The 13,893-nt window shown below is 40.7% G+C and overlaps 1 protein-coding gene across 5 annotated transcripts in view; it reads left to right on the top strand.

Moving 5' to 3' along the window:
* SGMS2 (sphingomyelin synthase 2) overlaps positions 1–13,893 on the top strand; it is an 87,117-nt gene that overhangs the window by 53,153 nt on the left and 20,071 nt on the right. For 3 of the 5 annotated variants that reach the window (XM_047718165.1, XM_047718164.1, XM_047718166.1), the window contains exon 2: positions 11,612–12,311. In XM_047718165.1, coding sequence (XP_047574121.1) covers positions 11,857–12,311 — 455 coding nt within the window. In that variant the 5' untranslated portion in view covers positions 11,612–11,856. Of the gene's footprint in view, positions 1–9,198; positions 9,302–11,383; positions 11,515–11,611; positions 12,312–13,893 lie in introns of those variants that run through there. The other 2 variants (XM_047718167.1, XM_047718168.1) reach the window with 2 other exon arrangements.

A 13,893-nucleotide genomic window follows, 5' to 3' on the forward strand; every position in this document is an offset into this window, starting at 1 on the left:
TGGGACCCTGGATTAAAGAATTGTATTTTATATACTCTTTATGTAGAAGATGTGTATATTTATGTGATAATTATACATATGTTTACATATAATAGTTTGGACTAAATGAACATCTGACCCTTATCACATGCTAAGTTTTATTGTGGTTATGTTTCTATTGCTATGGTAGAAATATTCCAGCCTAGGTGGTCCCCAGACTTCCAGCACTGTGTTGCTGGGTCACCGTGCCTATCCCCAGCGCCTCCCAGTTTGGTTTCCCATCCAAATACTCAGGGCTCTCCTGCTTTTGATAATAAGGATCAGGGCTCCCATCCAGTGCCTCCTTGCACTCCCCCAACTATAAGATGCCCTTACACAGAACAAAGCTTATTTGGGGTCCCTAAAGAACCATTTAAGTGCAGCCCAGATATCTATACTTTTCCATATTTTTTTTCTCTTTTAAGGGTTCATTGTAAAATTCTTTTTACTTTTTCTCTTTCCTTTTTAAAAAAAAAATTTATTTGTCAGAAAGAGAGAGAGGGAGCACAAGCAGGGTGAGCAGCAGAGGGAGAAGCTCCCACTGAGCAAGGAGCCCGATGCAGGACTCGATCCCAGGACGCTGGGATCATGACCTCAGCCCAAGGAGTCCCTCTTACTTTTTTTCTGCTATCGTTTTTCTTTCCCAAACTCTTCCCTCTTTTTCTAATTATCTCCTGGAGGGACAGCTTAGGTGTGTTGGAACTAAATGTCTCATACTATGGTGTACATGAAAGAAATACATATCCTGTTCTAGATTTTTGCTGAAGGGAAACAGGCAATTGGCCAAGGATTGCTACATAATCAGTGGTTTATGTACACATCCACTCTGCTATCCTCACTATGCCAGCAGCCCCCCTGCTTTGTGGGTGGAGCACTCAAGCTCCATACAGGGGCCGTTAGCAGAGTAGACAAAAGTCTTGAGGGAGCTGCGTCCTGTTTTGAGAGAGAAGTGCGTCCTGGTGTTCTGATGCAGCTGAAGGTTCCTGGATCATTTGCTCTTGCTGAACGCGTTGGATTTGGTTCTAAAGCACCTCCTTTTCCCTAGCAGACCGTATCTGTTGGTAGTCATTTTGATTATTCAGACGCTTAGTCACTAATATTTATGAAGACAATAATTAAACATAATGATGTATAAACCAGATTTCTTTATTTCCTCCAGATGAAAAAAAAAATTTTTTTTAAGATTTTACTTATTTATTTGACAGAGAGAGAGGGAACACAAGCAGGAGGAGCAGGAGAGGTAGAAGCAGGCTTCCCGTCGAGCAGGGAGCCCAAAGTGGGCCTTGCTCCAGGACCCTGGGAACATGACCTGAGCCTAAGGCAGACACTTAACAACCGAGCCACCAGTCGCCCCTGAAGAATTTTTAATATGCCAGCTTTCTGGTAATAACTATGGAAATGTGTGCTTTGTGACAGTTTCTCTTTAATTCATTGGGATAAATGAAAATTCAAGAGGTAAACATTTTTAGATGTATTTCAGAAACCAACATGACACTGAAATTGTTGCATTCCTGTAAATTGTTAAAATAGCATTGTTAGACTCAGGATTTTAAAATTTTAATTTTTTCTGCATTTTGTGCTAATCCTTCTGTTGGATTGGGTTTGGAAATCTGGGTCCCTCTTCAAAGACCCAAAATTAGAATAAACATAGGATAAACATAAATCACCATTATTGGGTTTTTTGCAGAAACAAAATCCTAGATTAGGAGCATTGGTCAAATAAGCGCTTTTGAGAAACAAGTAATGTATTTGAATACAACATAGCAGCTTACATTCTGAGAGAAACTGGAGCCAAATAGAGTGACCTTAATGGCTTTGGAGAAAGTATTGCTTTTTATAGCCTCATACCATTTGAGAGCAGTGGCTTGTTCGACCAGTCATGCAAAAGAACATTTTTGTGGCTGGCGCAAGAAAATGAGAAATGTAGGCTTTATACAGACCTTTCTGGGTCTTCCACTGTCCCTTTCCTTTCCTATTTTTTCTTTGCCTTATAGTGAAAATCGTGCTCTACCTTGAGGAACCCAGGTGGCTGGAACACAGGATTTTTTTTTTTTTTTAAACACAATGACGTGCCTTACCTTTATCCTCCCCACGCACCTTTGACCTCTCCCGAAGGCTGTATAACCCCACACCCAAATCAGAACAAGCAGATGGGGCAAACCTGCTGAAGGTGCAGCTTCCTTCTTAATTTTTCAGCGCTTAATTCTGGCTACGAGGAAGTGCCCGCCCCCCTAAATCTCTCAGGTTGTGTGTGTTAAGCTATTTCTTGAACCTGTTTGTTGGCACAGCACTAAGCAGAAATACAATAACCCTTGTATTTTAAATAAATATCGAAACTAGACTTTAGACCTCTTCAAGGAAATTGTATTGGAGTGTATCTGGGTGTCATTTCTCCAACATCGCTGGGGACTGATTCAACTTCCGGTTCTTCCGCCTCTGTCCCCTGCTGTAACCACAGTATGTCCCAACTGCAACCGCCTGGTTCAGGGCTTCTCCTGAAGCCTCACCTTGGCCTCCAGCCTCCAGCCAAATCCATTAAGTCCCTTCCGTCATTCTTGCTTGCAGGTGATTTTCATTCAAATCTCAAAGTGGTAATATTCTAGTAAATAGCAAGTGAAGTTTCAAGATACTGTTTTTAAATACCCATTTAAATAGGCTATGAAATTGTATTAAATATCCTCACAGTTTGGTCACCATGTGGTAGAGGGAGAGATCAACAAGTCTATTTCTTTTTCTTTTTTCTTTTTTTAATGTTTTATTTGTTTATTTGCAATAGCGTGAAAGCGAGAGAGCTCACAGAGGGAGAGGGGGAAGCAGATTCCCAGCTGAGCAGAGAGCCCAATGTGGGGCTCCATCCCAGGACCCTAGAATCGTGACCTGAGCCTAAGGCAGACACTTAATTGACTGAGCCACCCAGGGTCCTTGATAGGTATATTTCTAAGTAATCTGAAGGACACGGAATAAAGAAGCTTTATTAGAGAATCATGAAATTATTTTTAAGGAACTGTTCTTTTTTTTCTTCTCGTTTTTTTAATCACAGTTTTCCAGTAACCAGATATGCTTCCAAATCTAAAATACATATTTGTTTTTGTCGATGAGGGAGTACACTGTTGACTGTGATCTGTTTACTTAATTAGAAGGAGGTCTTCTAATACCATTTAGAATACGTTGTGTGGTTTGGAGAGTATGTGAAACTGTTCGACCCGGCTTCTACTTACTTTAAGACCCGCCACGTGTTCTTCAGAGAAAATGCAAGCTCCAATATCAGACTTAAATATATTTTGAAAATATTAAGTGGAGTTTTTGCGGTTCCCAGAAAAGCCCTCATTTCAATAGGTAATTTGTGCTCCTAGTCCACAGTACTAAGTATTAAAACCCAAGGGAATCAGTTTCTAGGTATAGAAATCTTTGGGGGCATAGAAGGAAACAGAGGAATATAGAAGCAGGTAATCATCGCTGTTGTTCAGTGTGGCTGTAGATACAACCTTTCTGATCAAGCCCCAGGGTGTTGATTCTAAACAAGATCTGGCTGCTTTTGTTTGACCATTAAACAGGGAGCTGTAGTGCCAGTCCTGAGGGGAGAGGGCATGGGGAATGAGGCTAGCGACCAAACATCTATCCTAATTATGGCGTAATTACGGCTCAGGTTATCAAGAGCACACATTTCTGTTTAAACGAGAGGGACTTCTTTTGCTCACGTGCTAAAATAGAGAAGCATTTTTTTACACCAAGGCAAGACTTCAATCCAGTTCATTCTCTGAGACTACGGGTTTATCATACTTCACTGGCAGTGAGTTCAGAAAAGTTGAGTGGGAGGAAGAAAACTCTAGCCTCGTTTTGAAACACTGAAAACAACCTGATACAGGAGGAAGGCAAGACCAAGGGCATCCCTCTATCCCCACCCTCTGGGAACTCTCTAAGCGTTCCTAGATGTATCCAGAATGGAGGTGGGGAGAGGGTCTTAGGGCAAGCACAAGCCAGCCAGCCTTTGGGCAAAGTGCTTGATGTGTCCCCAGCTCTACCCCTTCACTCTAGAAAGTCTGGTTTAGAGTAATCTAAAGGAAGTTAAAAAGGTGTTTTAAATATCCCCTTGTCTGTGACCTCGTTTTACAGCCCTTTTCTCTGTGCAGGTGCCTGGTCTGTCGGTCAGTGTCTGTCCGTGTACCTATCTTTCTAGTGTGTCTATCTAACCTGTCTACACACTGATTCAGTTACTCATTTATCTGCCTCACCACATGTTCCACATTGTCCCACACATTGTTCTTTGTCTTTCCCTGTGACTCCATCTCTCCAAGTCCCCTATTCTCCTATTGGAGAACCTCAGTCCTTCAACCCCAGGGTGGCAGTTTGTCTTTCAAAACACACTGGAATCAGATCTGATCATTAGAGTTCTGCAGAAGAGCAGCTTGGGGTACCAAGCTTGGGTGGCTCAGTTGGTTAAGCATCCAGCTCTTGGTTTCAGCTCAGGTCATGATCTCAGGGTCATGAGATCGAGCCCTGCACCAGGCTCTGTGCTCAATGAGGAGTATGTTGAGATTCTCTCTGCCTCTAGCCCTCCTGGGTGCTCACTCACAATCTCCCCCCCCAATAAATAAATAAATCTTTAAGGAAAAAAAGCAGTTAGAAAATAGAACCCAGATTTTAAAACATCCTATGGAACGTTTTGCAAGTCAAATCTTAGGGAAGGTACTTTATTGTATCAAACTTAAGTCAGAAACAGTTAATGCCAGCTGAGAACTACTCCCCTTCTCACACTGCAATGTGGCCTGGAGATGGTCTCTTCTTGTGAAATACTCCCAGTCCCACGGTTTATTGTTTTCCAATTTACATAGCTAATATTTGCTCGGCGTAAATAAGTATTCCTTTCAAAAGGTTTTAAATTGTCTACCTCACCAGTTAAAGTGACCTTTTGTGTGTGTGTGTGTGTGTGTGTGTGTGTGTGTGTGTGTGTGTGTGAAAGAAACAGACCATCTTGTTCTCTTTGAATACAACTCAGTAAATTCTGATTAATTATGTTAGAGAAAATCCAACTTTTTTTTTGTCACTTTAGTTATAGGAGGTTTTTTTTTTTTTTTTTTTGGAGCATAGTTGACACAAATTTTCTTAAGTAGTTTGATTTTCATTGGTTGGTTCTTGATTTTGTCTGTGGAAAACTTAGACAATGCATATTGCAAAATCACTACTAAAGAAGTCCTCAAGTAGTGAGGACTGTGCTTGACAGGGAGACTTGAGCCTGGAAATGTTATAACAGAGTGTGGACTAGCCCTTGGTTTTCCGGTTCCTTAGAAACAACTTATCTCCAGGCTGTATTTTTTTTTTTTAAGAAGCTTAATGGGGGGTATTACTCACATAGTATAAAATTCATTTACACTAAATTTCTATACTAATTTATACTAAAATTCATTTATAAAATTCATTAAGGGCACAATTAAATGATTTTTTTAGTAAATTTACAGAAATGTGCAACCATAATGTCTAATGTAGGACCTTTCCATCCCCCCAAAAGAAACTTCCAGCCCATTTGCAGTCCCTCTGCATTCCCACCAGCAGCCCCAAGCAACCACTGCTGTAGGCTGGATCTTTCTCTTCTAACAATGGGGTATGGAACTAATGTCCAGCCTTGCCTAATAAGGGATGGTAAATCAGCACCAGAAATCAAAACATCTGTCTTCTACCCAAGCATATCTCTCCCCAAATTCAGAATTTCGGTTTTATCTTTTAGATTAAAAAAGTTTTTTTTTTTTTTTCCCCACTCCATTCTCAGAATGTTTTCAGCCTATAAATCCTGCCCATTTCCCTAGTTTTAAGTCTGTCATTTCACCTATACAGACGGGGGACCTAGTGGCAGCATAAAGACATACTAGAAAGGTCTGACACGTGCTCATGTTACTTTTTTGGGGAAAGTATTTCACAAAAATACATGATAATTTGATAGTAATTATTTTCTTTCTTTTCAGTTTTCAGAAACTCATTAGTGAAAATATTTAGCACATTTTGTGAGTGCTTGAAATAGAGCCCTGTGACTGATAGAATGCCCTCGTTATCTGCAAGCATATTATTACTTACTCACTTTAGATGAGTTTTATAAGGAAGCTAGGCTCTGAGATTGTTAATTAAGAAAAGCTAAGATGTCTTGGTCTCTGGAAGAACACTATGCGCATGTAATATCTTAGGTAAAATGGATCTTATTAATATAAAGTGATAAAAACTTAAATCGTAGGTTATTAGTAATAGTAGCTATAGTTACATGATAGGTATGAATAATGGGAAATACTTAATTGGCACCTTTCCCCTCACCTCTCCCACAAGAGGGGTGAATTATAAATATTAAATTTTTTCTAAGTGTTAACAAATTTTTGCAAAATTACAAAGATTTAAAAATGCCTCCGATGTTATCTAGGAGACTTTCCTATGTATTTACGTATCTCTTTTTTAAAAAAGCTCATAACTGATTATCATTTATTTATTTATTCATTCATTCATTCTTTTATTTATTTACTTGCTGACTGTATTGTTGACGTCTTACATGTACTGGCACTGGAGGTGGTGGTGTGCCGCTAATAGGAGCTCCTTGGGCTCCTGGGGGGTCTCAGTCAGTTAAGCGTCTGACTCTTGATTTTGGCTCAGGTCGTGATCTCAGGGTCATGAGATCAAGCCCCGGGTCAGGTTCTGCACACTGCAGAGTCTGCTTGAGATTCTCCCTCTCCCTCTACCCCATCCCACCACCACCACCCCCTCGATTCTCGAAATAAATAAATAATAAAATCTTAAGGGGAAAAAAAAGAAAAAGGGCTCCTGAGGTGAGAGTCCTGCTTCCAGTCTGGGCTCTTTTCCTTCTACCTGTCTGACCTTGAGGATCTCATTTTATCTCAATTTCTTTAAAATACTTCCTCCAGCTATAATGAGGATTAATTAGGTAGGTAGTATTTTCTGAGAACTATGTGTGGCTGTTTTGTTCTACAACTTGACTTTTTAATGGCTCTATGGTTTTGACAACTAAGTTTTTTTAAGTCTGAGAAAGCTTTTATGTGTGTTAAGAAACTTACCGGGTGTTTATTTCCATGGATTTTCAATTCAATAAAATTGTTTCAAGACCTAGTTTTTCCTAAGCCTTTAAGCTCCATGTATAAATTTCTTTTATTCATAATTCCAACTTGCAGATGTTAAATGCATTTTCTCTCATCGGTGTCTAATGTCTTTCCTCAACAGATGACCTCTTTCTAAACGTTAAAATCCATATTTCAGTTCAGATAAATTTCTTTAATTTTTAAAGTATATTTACATATTTAATATGTCTTCTCAACCACTGCAAATTCACGATGAGGCTGACATACAAGTCTAACCAGCAGAGCATTTCTGAGCCCTTTGACGGGAGCTCATGTCTATACTCAGTCCCCGCGCCAGGACGCCATCAGTGAGCTACGGGTCAGGACTGCTGACAAGATACATGCGTCACAAGTTTCACACTTGTACCTTTTCTGATAGCCTTGAGTATCTTTCACATGGCCCCTTTCCCATTTAAAAACCATAACCTCTGATGTGAATTATTGAGATTCCTCGTCTCCTACTCAGTGCTAAGTTTGTATTTAATCGGATAATGCGTCCTTCTTATGAGGTATTTATATACTTGTCTCATACTTTTATCATTACTATCTCAAACATAATATTTTATAATGTTACGATAAATATAAGTCATTTAACTAATCCCCTGTTGACGGATATTTAGATTATTTTCAATTTTCTATTCCACATGACTGTTGAAAACGTACTTGTAGAAATATGTTGTGTATATTCTTATTCCCTCTGGGTGAACTCAGAGTAGAATAACTGGGTGCCATTACCACATTATTACTTAATGTCACGTAGCCTAATACCTACCAGTGTGAACCTTGGAATCCTTTTATCAAATTACAGGTAAAATCCTATCGACATTATTAAGGGGAAATGACTAATATATGTATGAACATGGTATTACAAAACAGAGGTGACAAAAATGAAACAGAAGCTAATAACGTGTTTTCTTGTAATTTGACAAAAAAAGATTCTAAACTTCGCTTAGGGGTGGAAAGAGGAGTAACAGTGGAAGATTTTTTCTACTAGGTAGTCGGCACACATATGATGTGCTCCTGGCATTGAAGAATGTGGCTCTACAGAGGTTTCTGTTCCCTTATTGAGTACTTTCTCCCCCCAAAACCAAGTGGATATTGATTTGTATCAAACGCCTTTTTAACTTCACTCCAGATAATCCTGTCTTTTCTATTTACATGTTTGTGTTTTATTACAGCCCTTTCCTAACTGGAAAACTTAATTGCATTTCTAGAATGCATCATCCTTTGTTCCCTCACCAAAAACCTAACAATATCAGTGTACTAAAACTTTCAGAGTTTTGCACTTGCCTTCAAAGGAAGATTAGTCTATAGAGGCCTTTAACTTTTAAAATAGTCTCTAGGTTAGCTTCTGATATTTTGCAATGTAAGAGGACTTGAAAAGCTTTTCATCTGCCTTGTGCTCTGGCATTAGTACCCTGGACAGATAAACTGATGGGATTGCCGTCCACCGAGAGAAACTCCTGTGGCTTTTGTCACTTTCCCAGATACTTACTGGTAGGAAAGGATCACCATAGGAATGAATATGTTGTACTCGTCATCTTTCTTTTTTTAAGATTTTATCTATTTATTTGACAGAGATCACAAGTAGGCAGAGAGGGAAAGGCAGGCTCCATGCTGACCAGTGAGCCTGATGTGGGGCTCAATCCCAGGACCCTGAGATCATGACCTAAGCTGAAGGCAGAGGCTTTAACCCACTGAGCCACCCAGGCGCCCCGGTACTTGTCATCTTGATGACAATCATTGTGTCCTAAGATTGGTTGACACAGGGTGAGTGTGCTCTGTATATTCAGTCTTCTTAATGAGATCCCAAGGAAAATATCAGTCTTACTACTAATGACGATAAATGGGCTTTGCATTCACGAAGTGCTCTTACTCCCGGGAGCACAAATCTCTTCATGATTAATTATTTCAGTCATCCTCACAGTTGTCCCATGAGGTGGGTGGCTGAGTGCTTCCTCTTAGGGGGAAAAAAAAAAAAAACCAAACAGGTAACTAATTGGATTTTCTTCGGTTCTACATTCTATGTTCTAGAACTGGGTAGCTACCTTATAAAGACCGCCAGTATGTCCCCCAGTGGACCTGGGCTTCAAAAATCTCAAGCTTGTTTCGCATACGAACACCAGGCTAGGAGCAGATGTGGAGTAGTAAAGTTGGAGGGAATTTTGAGGAGTTTGGTAAGGCGCTCCGCGTGGATTAGCCTGAACTTGATGAAGACAGGCAATGGCCGACTTCGTGTTTGGGCATCTCTGTTAGAAGTGGTAATCCCTGGTGTCAGAGGTTTGTTTCTGCAAATACCTTACTGAGGCACCTCTTCACTGTCCTTATCCTTCCTACCACATTGTGTTGGGATCCTACAAAGAATATCTGTCAATCCTGGTCTCCCAAGAGGGGCACTGGTCCCTTCTCATCCTTCTCTAGCATATTAGTGTCTGTGGCTTTGCACAGGGACCAGAGAAAGGTGCGATGTCTGCTTCTCAGAGATAATCTCTTAGCCCATCTCCATCCTCCAGTGACCCTCCATTGCTCTGCAGGTCGACTTTCATTGTGCTTTCACTTCCCCGAAAAAGGGCAGTGCCTTTCTGTGGACACATCCTGTCAGGGGAGCAGGGATCCAACTAAAACTACATTTGGTTTGTTTGTGTTTTGTTTTGTTGGAAGATTTATTTGAGAGACAAAAAAGAAGAGCATAGGGAGGGAGGGAGAGAGAATCACAAGCAAACTCTACCCTGAGTACGGAACTGGACTCGGGGTTCGGTCTCAGGACCCTGTGTTCATGACCTGAGCTGAAACCAAGAGTTGAATGCTTAACTGGCTGTGCCACCCAGATGCCCCTAGAACTACACTTCTTTTTTTTAAGATTTTATTTATTTGTCAGGGACAGAGGGAGAGAGATCGAGCGAGCGAGCACAGGCAGACAGAGAGGCAGGCAGAGGCAGAGGGAGAAGCAGGTTCCCTGCCAAGCAAGGAGCCCAATGTGGGACTCGATCCCAGGATGCTAGGATCATGACCTGAGCCGAAGGCAACCACTTAACCAACTGAGCCACCCAGGCGTCCCTAAAACTACATTTTTACCTAGTGATCATTCCCCAGTAGTTTTTTGGTCACTTGCGTTCTATCTCTTCAGTTAGACTACAAGCTCTTTGGATTGAAAGTTCAGGTCAGCCATGTTTTTTAAGCTCTTTTTAATTGCCACCCCATTGCTCCCTCAGCTCTGGGGGGGTTCAGATGCACAATAGACACTTGTGGTCACTCTATTTGCTGTCCATTCTGTCAACAAATACTGCTTGTAGTTATTGACTATGCCATTTTAACTTTTCCCCTTTTTCTTTCATTAAAGAAAGGCTTACTTTAATTTTTTTACCCCCCTCTCCCTATTTTTTCCTAAAGTTCCCCCTGAAAGGGAGGCCTTTAAAATTATGCTTGAGTTGCACAGTGTACTCAGGGTGGGGACTAATTATGAGGTCTGGAAACTTCTTCAGGTGGCTGGGTTCTGCAGCAGGGACTAAAATACGGCTTTCCTAAATTGAGAACAGCTGGGGCTGTGTTGCCGCCCAGTATAAAAGAGTTGGTGCTGGTGCTCTGTGTTGCAAAGTCTTTGCTCTCTGTGGAGCCTGGGGAAGCTTGAGCCAAAGATACCCTCTCCTCCTCTGTGTCCTGGTGGTGAGTGCCGGGAGCGGGTCCTCTGGGCATCAGTTTCTGTTGCCTGGTAGATCGGTGGCTGTCCCGGAATGTTGTTCCTTTCTAATTTCCCATGTCAATCGTAGGATTTTTGCCTTTTGAGGAATAAGTAGAATTCGTTCCCTCAATGAGACGTAGCTAATGCTTTCTTTTTTCTCTGTATTATTTTTAAGGCTGTCAGCTTTCCTAGTGTAGAGCGTGTGGCTATCTCTACCTATCAAAGGATAAACTGAGGCAATACCATTTAAGTGTCTTGAATGTGTGGTTCTTGAATCTGTCTGGAAAGTAGTCACTTGAGAAGGCTCCAGTTTTTTCAGGGGGAAATAAAAAATGGACTTGACAAATGGAGAGAATGAGTGTTATCCAGTCCATATGAGCAACTCATCCCAGTTTTGTGTTCTTCCAGGTTCATGGAAAGTAGCAGTCTTAGGAAAGAGTGATGTGATCTCTGGAGAGGTTCTAGCTTATTATGACTTCATGGTTAGCAACAAGTAATAGTGTCTGGTGAAGGGTTTGCAAAGTTGGGTCCTGACTTTTATTTAAAGAAATTTTAAAGGAATTGATGATTAAAATGTTTCTATTTATACTGACATCAGCTCAAAAAGAGACAAGAACTCCAAGATAAAACAACTCCATATTTTACAAATAAACTCCATCTCAACAATGTTAACCATGTTCTGACGATATATTTCCAAAGCAAATGGCTCTGGTATTTGCTTCCTTATGTTAATAATGTTTTTTGTTTTGGATGGTTGACAATTGGACAAGTGCAGTTTCTGAACATAGTTTTTGTTTTCTTTTTGCAGGTGGGATAGTAACACCTCTGGGAGAAAGAAAATTGGCTTCCTCTCTCGAAGGTGGTGAGTGGACCGCAGGCGGCTACATGGAGGGAACAGTGATCAGATGGTTCCCTTCTACGTTTTGTGCTAGGAAACAAAATCAGTTATAGGAATCCATGTTGATCTCGGAAGTAGAAGGATTTAGAAAAGTTAAGTTTGCACAAAAACCAAGAACTTTCCCATCTCCTTTTTGATCTGAAGACTGGGGGACAATGGATATTATAGAGACAGCAAAACTCGAAGAACATATGGAAAATCAAACCAACGATCCCGCAAACACTTACACGAGACCTGCCGAGCCTGCTGAAGAAGAAAACAAAAATGGCAACAGTAAACCTAAGAGCTTATCCAATGGGTTGCGAAAGAGCACCAAAAAGTACCCGGACTATATCCAGATTGCTATGCCCACTGAATCCAGGAACAAATTCCCCCTGGAGTGGTGGAAAACAGGCATTGCCTTCGTGTACGCCCTCTTCAACCTTGTCCTAACCACCGTCATGATCACGGTTGTACACGAAAGGGTACCTCCCAAGGAGCTCAGCCCCCCGCTACCAGACAAGTTTTTTGATTACATTGATCGGGTAAAATGGGCATTTTCTGTATCAGAAATCAATGGGATTATATTAGTTGGATTATGGATCACCCAGTGGCTGTTTCTGAGATACAAGTAAGTAGGCTTCCCCATTTGGGGGGGAGGGCTTACCCTACATGTGTGTTTGAGGGGGTAGATGTGTAATTGAAATGGTCTTTCTCGGTTTTGTCTGATAAATTCAGTCCTATCCGGGCATTAGATGACAGGAAGCAACAGAAGGATCTACCGTGTTGAATAAATAAGCATTTATTGAGCAACAGTGTATGAGAGGTAACCATCAGGACATTCCAGATGTACTGTGGTTGGTGATTCAGAGTTGACGAATTTAAGGTGCAGTCCAGGGTTTCAGGCTCCTTGGTGCTGTGGGATCTGCATGATAAATCAAGAGGCTTAGAAAGGAACAACATTCCCTTCATCATGCTTTTGTTATTTTAGGCTTTTAACAGGTGGGGAATGGAGTGGCTGGGAAATTTCCTCTGTTAACTCATAATGTGATGGGTGGATTGGTCTGTAGTCAATAGCATTCTCTGAGTTCACAAATTTTACATTTCTTTCCTGTTGCCTGTTGGCAATCGAGTCACAAGAGTTTAAGAAACTGCATTTAGGTGTGGGTCCCTGCAGTTTGGGTTTTAGGTTTCTAAAGTAAGCGTGCTGTCCAGCTTCCCTGTGGCACCACAAAGGACCTCTTAGTTCACCAGTTTCAGTCTCCCTGTTTTGGAACAGGGGCAATCAGGAAGGAGTGAGGCCACACACTTTTGCTTTAAAGATGCTTAAAAATAGGACGTAGCTCTGAAGTGGTTATTTTTGCTTCCCTGTGAGATCTGACTGCTAGTCCATAAAAACAAGGCCCCTCAATTCCTTTTCCATCTCATTTCTCCTTCAGATGTTTTGTTCTCTACTAAGATGCTAGCAATTAAATCACTAAAATATAAGTTAGATCAAAACATTGCCCATACACGGAGGCTTCTAAAAATGTAATGTCTACTAACTTAGTCCGTACTGTTCAAAATGGGATTTCTGCATTCGTGCCGCAAGATCATGTTTAGAAGAGAGAATTTATGCTCTACTGTTATTTCAGTTGTTTGTTGCTTCTAGAGTGGAATTCAATCTCTCTCCAGTCCAGAGTTCCCCAAATTCAAGTTTGCACTTTTGAAAGCTTGTTCCGCAAACTGAAGTCATTCCTAAACATTTTCTTTCGTGTGTGTAAGTAAAAGGCAGCTACCAACTGTCTTTTACTAGAACTTTTTGCTGCCAAAGTTGTTAAGCTGCGGTATGCTTTATGCCAAAAGCAAACAATAGATTTGTTGAACTTTAGCATTTCTCTTTCTGTTGACACTTCTGTTGAAAATAAGAGTCTGCCTCAGCCAAAGGTGTTTGCTTTCTCCCTTAATTTAGATCAACATTTTATTCATATATATATGCATATATATGACTATATATATTCATATTCACATATGAATAGACATGTGTATATATATATATGTATATATATATGTGTGTGTGTGTGTGTATGTAAAGAAGCCTTTTCCAGGATCTGGTAAGTAGCTGGCTTCTACTGTGCTTCAGAGCACAGTCTCAATTTATTTGAATCTTTATCTAGAAAGTTATGAGCTGCCTCTCCATGAGCACCTTGGACTTTACCGTGTCAAAACTCGTG

Source organism: Lutra lutra, chromosome 2 (assembly GCF_902655055.1).
Source record: "Lutra lutra chromosome 2, mLutLut1.2, whole genome shotgun sequence".
Lineage (NCBI taxonomy): Eukaryota > Metazoa > Chordata > Mammalia > Carnivora > Mustelidae > Lutra > Lutra lutra.